This window comes from Megascapheus bottae, chromosome 14, assembly GCF_031878675.1.
Source record: "Megascapheus bottae isolate mThoBot1 chromosome 14, mThoBot2.hap1, whole genome shotgun sequence".
Lineage (NCBI taxonomy): Eukaryota > Metazoa > Chordata > Mammalia > Rodentia > Geomyidae > Megascapheus > Megascapheus bottae.
In genome coordinates this window covers 39,725,969-39,748,597 of record NC_143522.1, presented here as the reverse complement: position 1 = coordinate 39,748,597, position 22,629 = coordinate 39,725,969, and the positions used below count along the sequence as shown (strand labels likewise).

The 22,629-nt window shown below is 35.1% G+C and overlaps 1 protein-coding gene across 2 annotated transcripts in view; it reads left to right on the top strand.

Annotated features, from left to right (window-relative positions):
• The window catches only part of Mdga2 (MAM domain containing glycosylphosphatidylinositol anchor 2), a 666,956-nt gene that overhangs the window by 527,686 nt on the left and 116,641 nt on the right, over positions 1 to 22,629 (top strand). For both annotated transcript variants that reach the window (XM_090345038.1, XM_090345037.1), the window contains exon 8: positions 9,376 to 9,669. In XM_090345038.1, coding sequence (XP_090201164.1) covers positions 9,376 to 9,669 — 294 coding nt within the window. The remainder of the gene's footprint in view (positions 1 to 9,375; positions 9,670 to 22,629) is intronic.

Below are 22,629 nucleotides of genomic sequence, written 5' to 3'. Positions count from 1 at the left end.
CGCTTTTGCCAAGTCTATCTAAGTAATCTTTGTAAACAAAATTTCTTTCTGTGACATGTAGGCAGAAAATATCCTTGTCTGAAAATAAAATGCAATGTAAAGCCACACAAATAAAATTCCACTAACCTATTCACACTGGCCTATTAGCTCAGAATGAGTGACGTGTATTTTCAAAGACATGATATAAGTGTATGTGGTCTTAATGTTAGGTGCAAATATTTACTATGCCATTATGCAATTCTCAGACTAGCAGAAGGAACTGTAAAACACAATCATGAACATCAGTAGACTATTTGTTAAAAAGTACATTATGTGTTTTGGGAAAACCCTCCCCTAGTTTTTTTAAGTGACCAAGTTATCTTCTAACGGGTCTGTTAATTAAATCTCATTTGAATTAAAGAACTTACGGCTGGTTTGATGATGGAACATTGTGTTCAGCCATTTCCTTTTACTCTTGATAGACCACAAAAAGGGCCAGCTTCATTTTATGTCAAAATGTTTATTAAGATGGTGAGAATCTCTATTTTCAGTTGATAAGGCATATTCAGTGGAACACAATCAGTACTGTCATTAGGGAATTTGTAAACCACAGGCATTGTCCACAGTGATCACTGATAAGCATCCTAACTGTCACGTGGATTCTACAAGGAGACAAATGGCCTTTTCATCGTAGAAGTAAATTGATTTTTCTAGCCACTCTGCATTGAAGAGTTTCCCACTGTAACAGTTGCCTTCTAGAGGAGGCAAGAAATAAATTACCACTTGCTTTAAAGCATCTTTCTCTTGCCATGCTTTCATAAGCTGCATTTGATATATTATTTATAACGTATCTCCCTTTTAATTTAGAGTTTCTTCATTTACAGGAAAGCAATAACATAATTAGCATGATCTGACAGCTCTTTATTTTTGCTTTCTGGCTGCTGCTTTTCATGGTAACACTCTGACCTTTGTGAAATGTACAGCAGTGACATTTTGCCATTCTCATTGGGAGGAATAGATGTATTTAAGGATGTCCAGACCTCATTACTTCACAGAAATCGAATGAGAGCTAGACTCTCTCTATTATGGTACCATGTTAAGATAATATCAAAACATAGAAGTCAAATTATTATTGCCAATGGAAAACATTCTACCCTCCCTTGCAAATTCTTATCCTTTCCATCATGTTATATTCCCATATGCACATAGATATGTATTCTGTGCACGTGACAATAATGTGAGATTTATTTCTATATCCCATCATAACCATAATCTGTGTTTATAGTTTACAGAATATAGGTTAGAATAAAATCTAATCTATTCCCCCTGGATAGAAGAATATGCAGAATAGTAACTTAGAGCAACAATTGCAGTAAGGACAGCAATGGTAAGAATATGCAACTAATATTCAATTAGATATAGTATACATTGCTTATGCATTATACAATTTCATAATTAAATCTTTATATCAATAGCTTAAATTCCAGATAAGTAAACTGAGAATTATCACTTCCCTTGGCAAGATTACACATGCAATATATGAGTGAAAGTATAAGTCAAAGGTTAACCTTGTACATTTGTTATTCTTTCACATTCTCTATCATTTTTGAAAAACTTTTAGAAATAATTTTGAGAACATACTCCCACTAAGGAGTCTCAAACACTGTTACTAGCTGTATTTAAGTCTCTTATCCTCAGCTTTCAGCATGTCTGCTTATTGAAATATTTTAAAGATATACATCTTTGATTACCATTATGAAAAATGGTTATTGTAGGAAGCAGAGGGTAGACAGTCCAGCATTTGTTACCTCTAAGAGCTTGGCTATAAATTAACTCATGATGCATGTATACACACATATGAAGGTATATGGAAACATCTGTCTCATTTATATGAACACGTAGCAAGGATGCAAGTATGTATATTATGTCCTGGAAGAACCATAGAAATGTTGAATACCAAGTTAGCAGTTTATCTGGAAAACATCTTGTTTCCTATTGTTTGTAATTTATATGGAATGTAATATCCTTAACTTGAAAGTTTAACTTAAAATTTATTGATTAAATCCAAATACTTGTAGGTTTCCAGATTTACTATATAGTGCTTTTAAGAAATAAATAAAGCCAATCATGAAAGAAACATAGGTAAGAAAATCAAGTTGAAGAATGGATCTCTAGTTTCTGAATCTCTATATTTCTGCATTGCTTATATCTTCATATGATGATAGTTATGCTTTTTGGGGGCCAGTCCTGGGGCTTGAAATCAAGGCCTGAGCACTGTCCTTTGGGCTTTCTCAGGGTAACACTCTACCACTTGAGCCACAGCACCACTTCTGGCTTTTGTGTGTGTATGTGGTACTGAGGAATTGAACCCACTGTTTCAAGCATGCTAAGCAATCACTCTACCACTAGGCCACACTCAAGGTCCTGATATTGTTAGCTTAATGATGAATTTATCTTAAATATCTGTGTTATTTTGATTGTTATATTATCCTTTTATATATTATAGAAGAAAATTCTGTATTTCAGTCTTTCCCTGCTAGTTCAGTTTTTTGCTCCTATTTGTTTACTGAGCTTCTCAAGAAAAAGGTTTACTTATGAGACTTTACATTCCTAATCAATAACAATCACTCCTTCAATGAATTCCAATGTACAAGGAACATATTCAAGAAAGGGAAATTAGGAAAAGATATATATATATGTATATATACATACATATATATACATATATATATTTATCTTTATACCTTCATGTCTTCTTCCAAAGAGAGCAGAAGAAAATTCCTTTAAGTCATTCCTTTACTTTAATTATTCTAGAAAATATTTTGTGATATGCTCCAGTTAGATGACCAGACTATAGGAAGATAATAACCACTGGATACTTGAAAACTTACCCAAAAGGTACTTTAGTGATCTGAGCTGGAGTCTTATTTATTTTCCTTGACATTCTAATAAGAGATCCCATGTTCATTTGCAACTGGTGATATAGCATGGGAAACAGAGAAACTGTGAATGTTATAGAAAGAATGATTTTTTGCTCTATTCTTCCATTTTATATTTGGTGTTCTATTGCATCCCTCTGAGAGTATTCTTGTGCCATAGCAACACCTGCTGGGAGAGAGAAGTTGGAACAGCCAGAATGGTTACCTGCCAAATCTGTTTTGCTGATTGACTAGCACTGCATGTCCTCCATCCTCTAATGCCAAACCTTCTGTGTGGCTACCTCCAGGATCCTATTTCTCCCTATATGCTTCATATACCTGACAATATCCTTCAAATAAGATTTTCCAACTCTTAAAAATAAGAATTGAGTATATGACAGTATATGAATGTGCATTTTCCTTTCCTTAGAATTTCCAGGTGCAGATCCCGGGCTAGTAGTCGCACCTCACGTTTTGTTCAACAGGGGTATGTTCCTGCTTGGCTTCTAGATTTGTAAAACAATGTCAATTGTGTTTTATTAGTGTCCTGTAATTGGTTATGGGTGAGGTAACACACTTTAAAGAGTATGTCAGTGCAAATTTTTAAAAAGGCAGTTTTTATTTACAGAGTATACTTGGAGATGTATTTATGCTAATTCTTATCATAGACAGAAACAGTAAGCATGCCATCTGGTGTGAAGGCATTTATAAATATAAGTGTTTATTTCCTATGTGACTTACCCACAGGACTATAAGTGGGAGAGGTCTTACAAGTTGGTGCATGCGTGTTCTATTGTACAACTGGATAATTTTTCTTGGCTAATGAATGTAAAAAATCACCAAGTGGACATATGATTCAATGCTACCAAATGCTTTCATATTAGGGCATGTTATTTCTACCTATCATATGAACAAAGCGAAATAGAATCACAGTTGTAACATCAAACTACTGTTTGATGCATTTTTTGCCAGTCCTGGGCCTTGAATCCAGGACCTGGGTACTGTCTTTGGGCTTTCTCAAGGCTAAAGCTCTACCACTTGAGCCACAGCACCATTTCTGGCTTTTTGCTAAGTATGTGGTACCGAGGAATCGGACCAGGGTCTTTGTGCATGCTAGGCAAGCGCTCTAGCATTAGGCTAATGTATTTTTCTAAATTAAAAATTCACATTTGAAAAATGATTATGAAATTTATATATTTTACATTAAGCATAAGATAATCTCAAAATAATTATTCAGGAATTGTATGCTTACCTTGTTGTTTAGTAACATTGGTCATTTACCTATCAATCAATCTGTAGTCTATTAAATACTTTAAAACTAATTTGAAATGTCACATGGCATATAAACTACTGAAGAAATAGAGGACCGTGGTGCTTAACCCAGCCTGTTTGAGTGACAGATGAGAATAAGTACAGTTTGTCAGTATAGAGAGAGTAAATAGTCATATTAGCATTTAGAGATAGGAAACACAAACAAAGGCCCCAGAGGCCAGGAAAGAATAAATAGAACACTAAACTTGAACTGAGTCTTAAGGAATGGACCCACTGTGTGGGTCTCATGAGGTCAAACTCATTCCTGGATGGGAGAAAGAAAAGTGAGAATTTGAGAATGAATCAAGAAGCCTTGCAGTCAGTGTCTGTTAAGCAGATCCTAAATCTTGCCTGTGTTGAGTATAGAGCTTGCCTATGACCACTATGGCTTACTGAAGGTGAAAGGCAAAACAAGCATGGGAATGAGAGCTTTTGCTCCTGAAAAATGAGGAGCACCTGTCAGTATAGAGATTGTCTCTATACTGGAAGAGAAATTCAGTAAAGGTACATTTTTTGGTAAAGAAGGCAAAAGGAAAATTCACAGATTAGGTTTCAATAATGCATTTACAACAGGAAAGATAATGCAAAAGGAAACAAAACAACAAAATATGTTTTATTAACTTCTAGCTCAAGAAAATTGTGACATTTCAAAACAATGGACTCTAAGTACTGTAGATCATGTAATGAGCCTTAGAATCTCCTTGCCATTAAAGAAATTTCGCAAGCTGTTTCTAGTGAGCTTGTAGGAGCAACCTTTATTTCTTTAGTTATGAATTAGCAGCAATATTTCACTTTACCTCAACTGAGGTGTACTAACACACATGGTCCACTAGCAGCTGGGAAATCTTAGCATAGGTAAATATCTTTCAGCATGAATATCTTCCAAGTATATCCTATTATATTCTTTTCATTGATTTGCAATTTTACTGAAAATGAGGCAAAGTTATTATCTTACCTATTATTTTTAGGACTTCATTTGCAGTTACTTTTAAGTGGAAAGATATTCTTTAATTTACCTTAAACCATCATCTGACTGATTTTAGTGCTCATTAAGAATGTGCTCATGCTTGTAATCCTAGCTACCCTGGAAGCTAAGATTTGAGAATCACAGTTTGAAGCCATCCCAGGCAGACTCTTACCTCAAGTTAAACACGGGAAAAGCTGCATATGGAGTTGTAACTCAGTGCAAAATTTGAATGTGTCATGTTTATTTCTATATTCTTTCCTTTTCCTTTTTCTTCCTTTCCTACTTTCCATCTCTCTTTATTTACTAGGTTATTTCACTATTTCCTAGGCAGTGTGCAAGGCATTGAGGCAGGCACCAGGCCTTAGCAACAGAGTAAGAGTCTCTGTTCTTTCAAGGGCTGTTTTCTCAGGAGTAAAATACAAAGCCAGAGCACAAGTAGAAGTTAAGTGTAGATACAATACATGTAGTTCAGGAGAGTGAAAACCCAAATCGGCTTAGCAGAGGCTAAATTCCTACAGAGTAATACTGTTTGACTTTCAATACACAGGTTAAGGTGTATTTTAGAATTGAAGGAAAAATATGTAAAGAAAATAAAATTTATAAATATATTGCATGTATAGAAAGTCACAGACTTTTTTGGTGGAAATTTTTCCAAATTAACTTTTCCAACTAGATTTTCTCCCCATGCATGTCTATTTTTTCTAAGTGTCAATAAGTGGCAATTACTTCACTATCTTGGTTTGTAAAATTCTTTACTGTTTCTATTATACATGACAGTACGCTGAGTGTGAACAGTATACAAATATAAAGATATTCTCCCACTCAAGAAGCTTTCTGTTGGTATTCATTGATAAGTCTTCTTAAAAATAGATTTTATCATTTTTGACATTTAGAATATGATATTATGCAGTGAAACAAGTATCTAGTTTCTTCTTTTATTTATTTTATGTGTGTGGAAAGCAAGAGAGAAACAGAAATAGAGAATGGAGAAACAGAAACAGTCTACTAATATAAAGAACTGGGTACTAGGATGCATGCAGATAGTAACATGTTGTATTCAGTAATAGTAGTCACAGCTATTTATACTATTAACATCCTCTTTTCATTGAAAATCAATATCTTTATCAATATAGATCTTTTACATCAAACTTTAAAGTTTCAGTGGTATCCTATTGTGTGATTTCTATGATTTATTTAAAATAGATATTAAGCCATTTTCATTTTTCAAATTAGACAAGGTTTAGATGAGAACTTTCACTGAGGTTTCTTGACAGGAACAAATGGTATGACACATAGTTGGTAAAGAAACATCAGGATTTGGTGAGTTTGGGAAGTGGTGCACAGGAAGCATTCATCAAACCAAGAAAACTGGGATTTATTTAGCAAATGGGACATGTTGATACCTAAAGTGAGAAATAGTGGTTCTTAGGTAGTACGGTTTGAAAAATTTGGAGATTATAAAGCATTGTGTTCCCAGATCGGAACACCCCTGGGATAAAGTTAGAAAATATACTATCAATTTATAAAACAGAAAACTCCATGAGAACAAGTGAAAGTGATCTCATGGTAGAAACCTTTATAGAAATAATTAACAGAGCTAAGAGTAGAGTCAGATAGAAAAAAATTAGTATGGAAAGAAAAATTTGTAGAAATTTTGAGAAGAGAGTTGAGAAAGGCTTAACCTGCCTGCAAGTTTGAAAGTATTATAGAAAAAAGACACTGAACTGTACTTTACTGAATTTTTGCTAATTAGTAAATTCTGGGCTACTCTATAAAAACAATATAATTAGCTCAAGATTAAAATTGAGGTTTAAATTTCTATATCCTAATTAGTTAGGTGGAATAAAAAAGGTTGTCTAAATATATAAATAAAATATGTAAGGGAAAATTAGGCCATATATATATATATATATATATAGTATTTCTTTAAAAGATACCGATTCTCTTGGTCTGTTTTTATTAGAATGACCTCACATTATAAGATTCTTAAATATTAATCCTAGTAAGTTAGAAAATAAATATTTTCATTTGATATTCCTTGTCTCATTAAATGCTTGCTATTTATTCTTATAAGTTAATGATGGGCTACAAAACCAACATTTAAATTCTTAACTTCAAAACTGAAATGAGGATTCAAAGTAGTTACTCGTGACATTTCCAGAACTGATATGGATTACACATTTCAAGAAATAATACTCTGTTGAATCATTCTTTCATTTCATCATTTATTTCGTCTATCTTGTGTGCAATTTTCACATGTATAGAAAATATTCTAGCATAGATAGGTTTTTATGTTATGAGGGGAGACAGAACATTTGGAAAATATGTATCAGCAAGTCCTCCACATTTCTGTATTGACCCTTACATACCCCCATGAGGGTATGTAAATCCATGGGGTAGTTTTGCCACTAGATTCTGAGCAGGAATGAAAGGAAAGGAGACCCATGCTTATTCGCAGTGGTGAGAGCTACTTCCAGACTCAGGTCTCTACATTGACAAGTATCCTCTATATCCTGTTCAAAGCCAAATAGTGGTTGTCTCATTTGTTAAATTTTAGCATTAAATGTTGATTCTTAGGCTTGTCAAGGAACTGAAATGAAAACACAAATTTTCTATGCCCGAAACATAGTAAGGCTTCCACAAATGTTAACTGTTTATATTTTTTCTGTTATTCTACTTTACTTTCCATGAAGGTGAATAAATAGTGCAGCTCTACTGCAGTTATTTCATGGAGCGCTTTAGCACTGTACCATCACTTCATGGTTTATAGAAACAAACAAATCATTTGGCTAAAGTATCCGTTTTTAACAAGGTATATGAACCTGTTCTACAATGGCAGTTAGTATTCTCTTTCTTCTAAATTCTAAGATGCTATTTGTATTATGCAAGTAGCTCAGTAACTTGAATTATATGAAGGAACTAAATGAGAAAGGAAATGTGAAGTTATTTAAAAGACAAAATAATTCTGTTATAATTTTAGTCTTGAGTTTAGTTGATACTATTTGTGATAAGTAAAACCCCATTTCAACAGTAGTTTTAAAAATAAACAATTTTAAGCTAACTGCTCATGTTAGTATATGAGAACCAGAGCAGAGTTATGATGTATGGGAGAAGACTTAATTATTTTAATCTATATGTTAAGCTACCTTTAGAAGGAGCTTGTGACAATCAGGACAGAATTACTCATGTTTATGATTACTTATTTTGTTTACCTTGTGCTTTTCTAGTAGATCTTACATTCTAGAAAATATTATGAATTTAGATAAGACTATAAAAATGATTTTTTTCTGGTGGAATAGATGGTAATGTTTGTAAGAAAAATCATTGTGCAGCACTTTCTTTATCTTAATTCATTAAATCTTAACATGGGTGTGTGGGTATATATGTATATATATTATAATATATTAGGTAAGTTTCAGGAAAATCAATTTCATTTTCACCTAAATATGCTGAGCACAAGCAAAGATAAGATCTACTGGAGAATAATTCCCAATCTTATCTTTGCTGAAATCTATTTTGAAAATGTATTTACAATTAATTTTGTAGAAACAGTGGCAACATTGTGGGAAATGATTGTAAGACTTCAAACATATTTTCAAGTGAAGCTATATGAAATGCAAGTGTCAAAACCCCATAAAATCCAAACCAGGAGAAGGAGATTAACTTCCCCATGTTTTGTGTGACAGTTATGAATAAAAATCCATTCTTCCATTGCACTCCAGTAGAGAGAAAATGGGCAATTTGACAAGGGATTTTTTATTAAACCAAAGACTTCTTTTGTGTTCTTTCCCAGTTTTCATTCTTCCCTTCCCTACTGCTTCCGAGCACAGTTCTGCCAAATCTGCCCAGTTAAAATCTTACCCTCAGCTAACCACATAATTTTTCTATGACAGCTAGATTTGAAAGGACCAATACATGGTCAATAATTGCAACATATTGAGTAGTGTTTTCCTATATTGACCATTCCCTTGCCAATGTAATGTCTTGATAACAGCAAAAATGTTTGCATTCTTGGAGAATGCTTGATGAAGATAATTTAGAATTACACGAAGTGAAGGTATGCCCAGTTAATTCCCATGGTCTCTATATTTTGTCACATTTCTTCAACGCCCAGAAATTGTTTCCTTATGATATTCTGTGTCTGCATATGCCTTACCAGTTTATACTAACCTTGAAAAATTTTCTTTTTCCCATTTCAAGTTCCACCCAATCTGACTGTTCCGCAGGAAAAATCACCTTTGGTCACCAGAGAAGGAGATACAATAGAACTGCAATGTCAAGTAACTGGAAAACCTAAACCAATCATCCTTTGGTCTAGAGCGGATAAAGAGGTGGCGATGCCTGATGGGTCCATGCAAATGGAGAGTTATGATGGAACCCTGAGGATTGTGAATGTGTCTAGGGAGATGTCAGGAACGTACAAGTGTCAGACCAGTCAGTTCAATGGATTCAACGTGAAACCAAGAGAAGCCTTGGTGCAGCTCATCGTTCAGTGTAAGTGAGTTCCTTTCTCTAAAACGTGTTTCAGACTGGAAATTGAGAAAGAAATGCTTGCATTTGCCACTGGGTCAAATGAGGCAAATTTTGAAAGTGGATTGAAATAAAATAGTTCCTCAATCCCACTGCCATCCATTTTAAATGGTTATTATTTAGTTATTGGAAAAGAATTATGTTTACATGTATTCTGGTAATGATCATCATAGAACATGGCTGGTGAATGCCACAGAATTAACAAACCTAATGCTTAAGAAATATCTGTGTGCAATGGAGCCATGTGGCAACTGGAAGTAATTGTTATAAGACGCTTTCATTACCAGAGCATTCAAGTCTCTAGTTCTCTTTGTGCAACTTATCTACCTATTTTAAGGGATCTTTGTTCTGCAGTTGTGGAGGCCTAATCATTGAAATGTGATGTTTGGGTGTGTGAAGTGGTAACAGTAGATAATACAATTACCTAGTAAAAGAGAGATAATTCAAGCAGATCTCCCATACAGAATTTCAAGCCTAACTTATACCACCAGATAAGTGCTTAATTTGGGGAGAATACCATAATTACTAACCTGTCTGTGCTTTATTTAAATCATATTGTACTTCTGACAGAAAATATCGTAGACATAGTGGCCCTTTTATTTGCTCTTAAAAGTACCTAAGGTCCATTCAAGAGCTAAGAAAAATGGAGGGGTGTTGCTGGTCATGATATTATAATCAGCAAAGAGCTTTAGAATTCAATCTATAACAATAGATTATAAGAAATACTGGCTGTCTATTTTGTAATTGATATAATTGATACAGGACACCAATAGAAAACCAGGTAAGGTTCTTTAAATGTAGGTGAGAAGGTGCGACGTTTACATTGTAAAGCAACTTCTCGGTTCTCGGGGGAAGAAGGACAAGCTATCAGACTGCCTCTTAGAGTCAGGTCCCCCAGCACTGACTACTAGAGACCAGACAACTTTCCAGTTCAGGTGACAGTGTTGCCCTCTTTTTTTTTCATTTATTTTTATTGTAATTAATAGAAGGGTTACATTATATTCACCAGATCTGTGCATTTCTTCACAAACATTGATACCCTTTCTCATGTCTTGGTCCCAGTGCCCTATCTTTTGAGAAATATATATCCACCCCTTCTGAAGAATCTGGTTACATATGTGTCTGAATTCAAATAACTGACAACAACTAGAATACTCGTGAGGCTCATGTTCCACGAATGTCCTCCTACAGGCACACTTCATTTACTTGGTCACCCTAAGGCTCATGCCAACAAACCTAGTAATGGAAGATCCTTGAAAATATCCTTGCTTTAAATGGTAGGTAGTATAACATTTAAAGTGATTTTTCAAACATGAAAATGATATATTTTGGCTCAGTTGAATATAATGAAACATAAAATGACCATTGATATGTTATAAAATGTCATGCCATGCATGCATATGTATATGCACATGTACATACATACATATGTACTTCTTGCCATCCTTGATAGTTCTAGCATTCTAGATAAGAGGATATGTTTTATATCTTTACGTACTTTTTATTCCCAGAATAGTATATTTTACCTTGTGGCTGTTAACTAGATTTTTTGGGTACACATAGATTATAATAACAAATATATGCAATAATAAGCATATATAATTATATACACATATGCATATACACATATGCATATACACATGCATATACATATACACATGTATATGTATATGTATACACATGTATATGTATATGTATATGTATACACATGTATACATGTACACATGTATATACATGTGTATACCTACATGTATATGTGTATGCATGTATACATATATACAGTTCTCATTCTTAGAAGAGAGGTTTATTTTGAAAATATTCTAAGTTTCTCACTTCAAATTAGGATGTATACTGTAGACCAAATTAGGAAATAGCAAATGTGATTTTGAATCTGGAGTATAAAAATGCTTTAAAACTGAGGGCAGGGAATTTGGCCTATTGGTAGAGTGCTTGCCTAGCATGCATGAAGTCACGAGTTCGACTCCCTATTCTTACATACATAGAAAAAAACGGAAGTGGTGCTGTGGCTGAAGTGGTAGAGCTCAAGCCTTGGGAAAGCCCAAGGACAATGCTCTGGCCCTGGCCCTGAGTTCAGTCCCCAGGGCTGGCAGAAAAAAAAAAAGGAAAAAAATGCTTTAAAATTGAAATAAGTTGAAGAAATGATAAATGAAACTGACATTTACAATGTCAAATTTTAATGATGTTATTGTCAACCATTAGTTCTATTCACATGGGTTTGAAACTATGAAATTTTTGTTGATGTTTTTGTTGTTTCCTTTTATTTTTTAAGTCAGGCCATTATGAAGCATACCTATAGTCCTATGGGGATCATGATTCAAAGCCACATGGGAAAGGAAACTGCCAGATTCTGATATCTAATTAACCATCAAGAAAGGCTGGAAGCAGAGATGTGGTTCCTTTGGAAGAGTGCTAGCCTTGATTAAAAATAATAAGGGACAGCACTTGGGCCTTGAGTTCAAGCCTCAGTGCAAACTAATATATAAAAAATTAAAATTTAAAATTAACATTCTAGCTTATTTTATTTGATGCAATATTAGAAAAAATAAAATAAAAATTCGTATATTATTTGATTCATATCCCTTAAAATTAATAGTAAATAAGGATACCAAAAGAAGTAAAACAATGGCAAAAATAATAAAAGAAGTATAGTATTAAGTAAAATTACCATTGGATTTTCATTAAATTAAATTTCATTAATTAAATGAAGAAAGTCAGAAATGCTTAGTAAAAGCAAGTTATTCCATCATATTTTGAAAATGTGATTTTACATACATTATAAGATTAGAATGTAATTTGATGGACTGTAATACCTGATTTTGTTTCTTAGAGAGTTTCATCTAAAGGTTTTTTGTTTGTGTGCCAGTGCTGGGGCTTGAAATAAAGGCTTCCTGCTTTTTCTTGACTTGTTTGTTCTGTCACATGAGCTCTAGTTGACTTCCAGGTTTCTGTTGGCTAAATAGATGTAAGAATCTCACAGACTTTTCTACCCAAGCTGTCTTCCAATCTAGACACTCAGATTTCAGTATGTGAGGAGCTAGGATTACAGGCGTGATCCATCAACTCACGGAACAGTAATATGTATTTTTTTTTTTGCCAGTCCTGGGCATGAGCTCAGGGCCTGAGCACTATCCCTGGATTTTCTCAAGGCTAGGGCTCTACCATTTGAGCCACAGCACCACCTCTGGCTTTTTTCTATGTATGTGGTACCGAGGAATCAAACCCAGGTCTTCGTGCATGGTAGGCAAGCACTCTACCACTAGGCCAAACTCCCATCCCTAAATGTTTTGTTAACATGAATATATAGCTGGGCACCAATGACTCACACCTATAATCCCAGCATGAGAGGCAGAGATCATAGTTAAAAGCCATGAAACACCAAGAGACTCATCTCCAATTAACCACCTGAAAGCTGTGGTTCAAAGTGTTAGAGCACTAACCTTGAGCTGAAAAGCTCATGGGCAGAGCCCAGACTCCCAGTGGAAGATAGACAACAACCCCAAGCCCAACTCATACACATATACCCACACAAAGAGCACTGTGAACTACATTTTCTCAAGGCTTACCTGGAGAAGTTAATACTGAGATGAATGTCACCTGGCTGATAAGGGGCCACCATGCAAAAACACATTTGTAGGTGACAGATAACAAAATATTTTTCTTGATGTAGAAAACTATACTAAAATCACCACTGACAATGGTAAGCCTTCTGTTTAGCTCCAAATGAGGTTACTGCTCCCTTTCAAAGTCTATTATCCAGACTAAGAAAATTCAAGAAAGAAATCAATCATACCTGTTGAGAAACCCCAAACCCTACCTCTGTCTCCAAAGGAAGATCAAATTTGAAGAAAAAGAGCATAATCTGATGCTGGAGGCATATCTCTGCAATTGCAGCGATGAGTGTGACTAAAATATAGAAGTTCAGTGTTCAAACCTGTGCAGAAATATCCAGGAGATTGCATCTCCAAAATAATCAACAAAAAATTGTACTGGAGTTTTGACTCAAGGGATAGAGTGCCAATTGAACAAGCAAGCAGAGCAAATATTAGATGCTGGTACTAAATGCTGGTATTAAGTCAGAAAGGCCACAGATTAGGACTTTCTGTTTTATAAAACTAAGAATCCTAACAAAAAATGTATATCTGTTACTTTCAATTGAAATAAAAATCCATAAAAGTATAATTTCAGAAAAAATATAAATGAATTAATGGCAGAGGAAAGAATGCAGCAAGTATTGTCACTTTACAAAAATAATAGAATGATTTTCTAGAGTCTAAAGTATAAATACTTTGGGGATTTTTAAAGACAATTATTCTTCACAAGATGCCAGTAGCTCACTATTATAATTCTAGCAACTCAGGAGGCTGAGATCTTAGGATCATGCTTCCAAGCCAGCCAAAGCAGAAAGGGCCATGTGCTTTTTTATCTGCAAATAACCAGCAAGAAAGTCAAAAGTGGAGGCATGTTTGGGTGGACGACCACCAGGCTTGAGCAAAAAAGGTAAGTGGCAATGTACCCTGAGTTTTATGTCCCAATACCATGACAAAAAAAAAGTTCTGAAAATGTCAGTCACAGGAGATTAATCTAAAGCTAATATGAAAATCCAAGTACTAGTGGATTTAGCATGTCCTTGTTTCTGGACGGTTGGGTAAATGCCAAGTAGTGGAATTACTGGGTCATAGGGGAGCTCTATGTTTAGTCTTTTGTTGTTGTTGTTGTTGTTGTTGTTGTTGTTTTTGGCCAGTCCTGGGCTTGAGCTCAGGGCCTGAGCACTGTCCTTGGACTTTCTCAAGGCTAGAGCTCTACCACTTGAGCCTCAGCACCACTTCCGGCTTTTTTCTATGTATGTGGTACCAAGGAATCGAACCTGTGTCTTCGTGCATGCTAGGCAAGCACTTTAACCGCTAGGCCAAACTCCCGGCCCCTTCGTTTAGTCTTTTAAGGAACTGCCATACTGCTTTCCATAGTGGTTGAACAAGTTTGCACTCCCACCAACAGTGTAGTAATGATCCCTCCTGGCCACATCCCCTCCAGCATCTGTTGTTATTAGTTTTCTTGATCCTGGCCTTTCTAACTGGAGTGAGTGAAGTGGAATCTTAGATTTGTTTTGATTCGCATTACTTTTATGGCCAGAGATGTTGAGGATTTCTTCATGTGTCTATAGGCCATTCTTATTTCTTCTTCAGAGAAGACTCTTAAGTCTTTGGCCCATCTTTTAACGGGATGGCAGTTTCTTTGGAGATTAGTTTTGGAGTGATTCAATTTTTTGAGCTGTTGATATATTTTAGACATGAGGCCTTTGTCCTTTGTATGGTTAATGAAGATCTTCTCCCACTCTGTAGCACAATGATGTACATTACAGCACTATTTACCACAGCAAAGATATGGAACCAACCCAGATGCCCCTCAGTTGATGAGTGGATCAACAAGATGTGGTATATACACAACGAAATTCTATGCTGCTTTCAGAAAGAACAACATCGCCCCATTTGTAAGGAAATGAAAAGATTTAAAAAAAATCTTATTAAGTAAAGTAAGCCAGACTCAAAGGAACATAGGGTCAATGGCTTCCCTCATTTGTCATAATCAGTAGAAACCTTGGACTCTCCTAGTAGAGAATTACCATAGAACAAAACCTAGCTTCATAAAGCCATATGGAATGATACTAAATGAAAGGAACTTCAGTATATAGAAACAAAAGCTATATAATTAGTGATGGATGTCCTTAATGTACTATGTTATTTCTCATCTCTTTTGCTGTCCCTTGGTTATCTCATATTGTTACAGTATTTCACCTTGTATCTGATATATTGTATATATGCATATTTGGTTATTTGAAATTGGATAGGGAAGGGAGGAAAACAAGATGAGGGACGGGGGTGGGGGGAGGGAAATGGGGATGAAGACATGAGAAAGGGTATCAATGTATGTGAAGTAATGCACCTTCTATCTGGTGAATATAATGTAACCCTTCTATTAATTACAAGAAAAATATATGGAAAGAAAAGATAATCCAAGTACTGAAAACCCAAGCAAAAACAATAATTCTCCTAGAATAATGTGAAGGACTACCTAAAATAACTTAGAAATGGCAAAACACGTTTTAATTTTGTGATTTGAGGAATAGAATAGTTTGAATAGCTTTAATCATTGAGGTGGGTTTCTTACTTCCCATCATAATTCAGCCCATCTCTTCTCAGTCAGATAAACATGATAATTCAATGTTACTTCTCTGGCTACTTTCTGTAACATTTATGTCATGACTAAGCATCCTCTTTAGATCACTTCTTTTTTACTCTGAAGGTCCATTCTGTTCTAATTATCTCATAGCTAGTCTGTACAGGGAAGTTTCAAAACTCACAGGAAATCTTCACTTTTGGCATGGACATCAGATGCTTTGTTTTAAACATTTAAATTACTAATATATTTCATGAAATCATTTATTTCATTAATTTTTATTTTATACATCACTTTCCTCAAACTTCTTCTTTATTTCCTGGATAGTTAAAGCAGTAGACATACACAAATATACACACACAAATACACACACTCACACACACATGGATAGTTTCTACATAAAATTGTGGTTATTTGGGCCGGGAGTTTGGCCTAGTGGTTAAAGTGCTTACCCAGCATGCATGAAGACCTGGGTTCGATTCCTTGGTACCACATACATAGAAAAAAGCCAGAAGTGGTGCTGAGGCTCAAGTGGTAGAGCTCTAGCCTTGAGAAAGTCCAAGGATAGTGCTCAGGCCCTGAGTTCAAGCCCAGGACTGGCAAAAAATAAAAATGTGGTTATTTAATTTTTTTTCTTTTTTTTATTGTAATTACTAAAAGGGTTACATGATATTTGCCAGATAGAAGGTGCATTAATTCACGTACATTGATACCCTTTCACATGTCTTGGTACCCATTACCCTGCCCCCCACACCCCCCACCCGTCTTGGTTTTCCCCCCTTCCCTATCAAATTTCAAATAACCAAATACAAATAAATTCAATATATCAGATAACAAAGTGAGATACTGTAACAATGTGAGATAACCAATGGACAGCAAAGGAGATGAGAGACAACATAGTACATTAAGGACAATAATCATTCGTTATATGGCTTTTGTTTCAATATCCTGGAGGTCCTTTCAATTAGCTTCACATTATATGGCCTTGTGTATCAAGATTTTGCTCTATTGCAGATCTCTGCTAGTAGAGCCCAAGGTTTCTACTGATTATGACAAATGAGGGAAACCATTGAGCCTAAGTTCCTTTGCGTCTGGCTTACTTCACTTAATATGATTTTTTTGTATTCACTTCTTTCACCAAAGTGATTTGACTTGACTCTAGCAGTCTTGGTTTTGTTCTCATTAGTTAAATTACCTTTGTGGATGTTCAAAGATTACATCAGAAGCATGAATGTTAAGTTCAAAGTTATTTTGAAAAGATACCATAGCAGGATTACATCAAGTCTATGTACACTCCAGGGTAAACTTTGAAAGATGCTTTCATTTGGAAGATTGTCCTTGAACTGTAGAGTCTCAGTCTTACAAAAAACACTTCTCACAATATATAGGGCTAGTGTCAAGTATATATATATATTTTAAATAAGCTAGATCCTTTATTACTACACAATTCAAAAAATAATCTGTTATTACTTAAGAAATAATTTACAGTTCATTTCAGGAATCTTCTGAACCTGTTAAATCCAAAGACATTTCATTCAGCCATATCAGTATAAAACATCTCCTATCACAATGCCATTTTAGTTTATTAGGCAATAGAGAAGCCAGGAGTATTTTGTAAATCTGTTTTAAATCAGAGGCATATTGTAAAACTAATGATATTAAAGGCACATAGATTACAGCTTAAGTAGTCTACCGCTTATGTGTGAGTGTGTGTTTGTGTGAGTGTGTGTGTGTGAGTATGTGTGAGTGTGTATGTGTGTGTGAGTGTGTGTATGTGTGTGTATGTGTGTGTGAGTGTGTATGCGTGTGAGTGTGTGTATGTGTGTGTGTGAGTGTGTGTGTATGTGTGTGTATGCGTGTGTGTGTGTATGTGTGTTTATGCATGTGTATGTGTGTGTATGTGTGTGTGAGTGTGTGTGTGAGTGTGTGTATGAGTGTGTGTGTGTGTGTGTGTGTGAGTGTGTGTGAGTGTGTATGCATGTGTGCTGCTACTGGAGCTTTAACTCAAAGGTTGTACTTTTGCTTGGACTTCGCATTGTTTGGCTTTTTTTCACTCACAGCTAGTACTCTGTCACTTGAATGCTACTATACCACCACTTCCAGCTTTTTGCTGGTTAACTAGAGATGAGTCTTGAGTATTTTTCTGCCTTGAATTGTTTTGTTGGCTGGTAGCAGTAGTGGTCACAGCACTTGAGCTCAGGCTCTGGGTACTGTCCCTTAGCTTTTACACTCAAGGCTAGCACTCCACCACTGAGCCACAGCTTGCTTAGTTAGCTTTTACACTCAAGGCTAGCACTCCACCACTGAGCCACAGCTTGCTTAGCTTTTACAATCAAGGCTAGCACTCCACCACTTGAGCCACAGCTTGCTTAGCTTTTACACTCAAGGCTAGCACTCCACCACTTGAGCCGCAGCTTGCTTGCTTTCTTTCCTTCTTTCTTTCTTTCCTTCTTTCTTTCTTTCTTTCTTTCTTTCTTTCTTTCTTTCTTTTCTTTCTTCCTTTCTTCCTTTCTTCCTTTCTGTCAACATATTTTTCTAGGCTTTAATTTATTTCCAATGGAAGGAAATACTTCCAATTTTCACTTAGCATTTAAAGATTAAAATAATTTTGAAAATAACATATAAAATGCCATATAGCACATAATGAAAATCACTATTATTACCATTATGACTGCAATTTTGACATGTAATTTGTAGTACATTTTAACCTACAATCCACTTTCTTATTTGAAGATTGTTCCTAATATACCTTATGTCTTAATGCATTCAACAGCTATAACAAAACTACTATAAAGGAGTGTGCTATAAGTTTCACAAATGTCAAGATCAAGGTTGAGGCCTCTCTAATGTCTTTAACCATAAACTCATAGTGGAAGGAGCTATCTAGTTCTCTGGACTTTTTTCTATTAGGGTACTAATTCTGTTATGACCAAAAAAGGGCATTTGTACTCTAAACACTTCCCTAGAATCTCATTTTGTAATACAACACATTGTTCTAAGATTCCAACATTTTACTTCCTTTTATTTCAACTGTTAGCTTTCCACCAAAGGTAATGACTTCCATTTATTCTATTATTTCAGCTTCCAGAATTCACTTGAGATTCAACATATGCCTTCATTTCTCTTATATTTTAACATCACAATACGAAATAGACGAAAGGGTTATATTCTCAATTTATTGATCTACTGTCAGTTTCTCTATTCTAGAGAAAACTTTGAACAAAAAACTCAATGTGGTAATAAAGTTTTAATTTTTCCTCCGCACTTTAAAATATACTCTATAAGCATATAGATTGTTGTTTTTGTTGTTTTGTATTTGCTTTTCTTTTTGTTTTTGCCAGTCCTGGGGCTTGAATTCTAGGCCTGCCCACTGTGCCTGAGCTTCTATTTCTCTGGTTATGTGTTCTACCAATTGAGCCACAGCACTACTTCTGTTTGTAGAAAAAAAGTCTCGGGCCGGGAGTTTGGCCTAGTGGTTAAAGTGCTTGCCTAGCATGCATGAAGACCCAGGTTCGATTCCCTGGTACCACATACATAGAAAAAAAGCCGGAAGTGGTGCTGAGGCTCAAGTGGTAGAGCTCTAGCCTTGGGAAAGTCCAAGGACAGTGCTCAGGCCCTGAGCTCAAGCCCAGGACTGGCCAAAAAAAAAAAAATCTCATGTACTTTCCTGCCCGGTCTAGCTTGGAACTAGGAGTCTCAGATCTCAGCCTCCTGACTAGCTGGGATTACAGTCATGAGCCACCAATGCCCAGCTTTGGAAAGTGTTGTTTTTTGTTTTTTGTTTTATTTGGTGGTGTTGTTTTGTTTAGAAGGTAGTACTTTCAGAATTCATTTTTCATATGTTAACACTGATGCATATTAAATTGAGCTCATGATTTATTACCAGTAATCTTTTATTTGAACTAAATGGCCATATTAGTTCTTTTGTTGTTTTTATACTTAATAGAAACATCAATTAATCGAACCTTGGAGTAATGTTAGTATTTTGAAAAAAGTTAACATATAATATTTGTTCCTAGCTTCTCCTTTCCCTCTTCCTTGTACCTAAAATCTCTTCTAAAATATAGAGATGAGAGAGAGAGAGAGAGAGAGAGAGAGAGAGAGAGAGAGACAGAGAGAGAGAGACAGAGAGAGAGAGACAGAGAGAGACAGAGAGACAGAGAGAGACAGAGAGACAGAGAGAGACAGAGAGAGACAGAGAGAGAGAGAGACAGAGAGAGAGAGAGAGAGAGAGAGAGAGAGAGAGAGAGAGAGAGAGAGAGAGAGAGAGAAGAGAGAGAGGGGGAGGGAGGGAGGAAAGGGAAGGAAGGAGAGGAGGAAAGAAAGCAAAGAAAGAATTTATAAGATAATAGTTAATTTAAACTGTGTAGTCAAAAGTGCTGCAATTATTATATTAAGCTTCTTCTTTCTCAAGGCCAGTGCTCTACCACTTAGCCACAGCACATCTGGCTTTCTCTGAGTACTTTATTGGAGATAAGAGTCTCATGGACTCTTCTGCCCCAGCTGTCTTCAAACTTCATTCCTCCCTGCTGAGTAGCTACAGCTACGACTAGTGCCTGACTCTTTATTATCTTCACTGGGTTAAAAGCTAGTTTTCTGGGGAGAGGAACTACATTTTTACTAAATTTTGTACTTAGTTATAGTAATAATTAAATTATTGATAAAAGTATCTAAATTTGAAATAATTAAAGTATTCTAAAATATATATTGTGACACTCTAAATTATATGATTTATGCATTTACCAAATTTTGTTTTATGAAAATAAAATAAAATAAATGATCAATATAACTCACAAATAGAGATCAATTTTTTAAAATTTTTGCATTTTTAAAATGATATCACATTTTTAAAACCATACCGTCAAAGGAAGCTTACTGGATATGAATAAATTGAAATACAAAAAATATGAGTCTCCCAGTTTAAAAATCTATTAATACTTCAGAATGATGATGCCAAAAACTGAATGTCAAAAGGGTACTTTAGCGTATTAACTGTAGGTCAGTGGGAATAACCTTAATTCCTTTTCTTTTTTTATATATATATTTTTATTGTAATTAATAGAAGGGTTATATTATATTCACCAGATAAAAGATGCATTACTTCACAAACATTGATACCCTTTCTCATGTCTTGGTACCCAATTCCCTCCCCCACCTCCACCCCTCATCTTTTTCCCCCCTTCCCTATCTTATTTCAAATAGCCAAATAAACATATAAACAATATATTCAGCAAGGTAAAATACTGTAAGCATATGAGATAACCAAGGGATAGCAAAAGAAATCAGTACATTAAGGACAACAATCACTCATTATATGATTTTTGTTTCTATATCCTGGAAGTCCTTTCATTTAGCTCATACTACATGGCCTTACATATCTAGGTTTTGCTCTATTGTAAATCTCTGTTAGGAGGACTCTTAGTTCCTTTTCTTAAATGGTGACTTATGTTGTTATATTCTCTGGTAGAATGAAGAAACAGAGCAAGAATACCTAAAATAACAAGAACTACCATAAATTCATCCTAGAAACTTTCAGTAAAAGAGCATGTACATTGCAAAGTTCAGTTATCCAACAATCAGGGGTTTGCAATTTATGGAAAATTAATTTAATATATATGTGTCATGTGTGCTTATGATGCATAGCCTTAGACAAGAAATGGTTATCCAGTCTTCCAACAACAGACACCCATTTACTAGTCTGTTTCCTCACCTGTAAGCTTTGTGTACATGTAATTTAAGCTTATATGACATTAGTAGTAACTTTGTCTTCACAGGTAAATAGTTACTTATTCAATGTTGCCATTTTATGTGCAAATAAGAGTTACAGATATTTGTTATTCTGTTATTATGTTAGGTCATGGTATATTTATAATATTTACTTTGTACGACTCTGTTCTTGTACAAATTACCAAGAGTATTAGTTTCAAGTACTTTCAAACTCATGGCACTATTCTAGGAATTTTCCAGAAAGCAGAGCTTGCCAGCATTGCACTTAACTCAACATCCCCTGGTGACCTTCAAAAATATCAAAATATGTTTAGTATATATGATAATTAGAGGAGAAAATGACATTACTGGTATCTCTTTCATAGAGGCCAGGGGTAGTATTAAATGTAAACAATTGGTGATGTCCTCTCTCAACATGGAATTTTACTGGCAAATTATAACTTTTTTGGTGGTAAGGGAAGATCCAGCTTGCAAATTATAGGGTACATAGATGTATCTCTGGCCTCTAATGTTTAGATGCTAGGAGGATACTCATTTTCCTATGTCAACAAAAATTAGCTTTAGTCATTCCTGAATGTTCACTAACTGGCCCAATCACCTTAGGTCAACAATCAATGCTTGAATAATAGCTCAAATATAAGATCTACATAAATTGAACATAACAGTGTTTGCAGACTTTGCTGTCTGGCAGCAGCTCATGTCTCTTATCATTAATGTGACAGGCACGATTTCCAGAGTCCTTTGTAAGGACCACCACTTACAAAAGCCACTCACTTACTCAGTGCAGTCACTCCTTTAATCAGAAGCAATTCCACTTAGAGCTGACATTCTTTCAACTTCTCTGGGGTATCACCCCTCAAATATAAAATTAAATTTAAATTAATGATATGGGAATTTTGTTTTTTAGTATTTTTTCTCAGCGAGTGAATAAAGAAATTTTTTGCCTTGAAAAATATTCTGCAAGTTGAATAGCTTTTCTGACTCTCACAATTTGCACTTTTA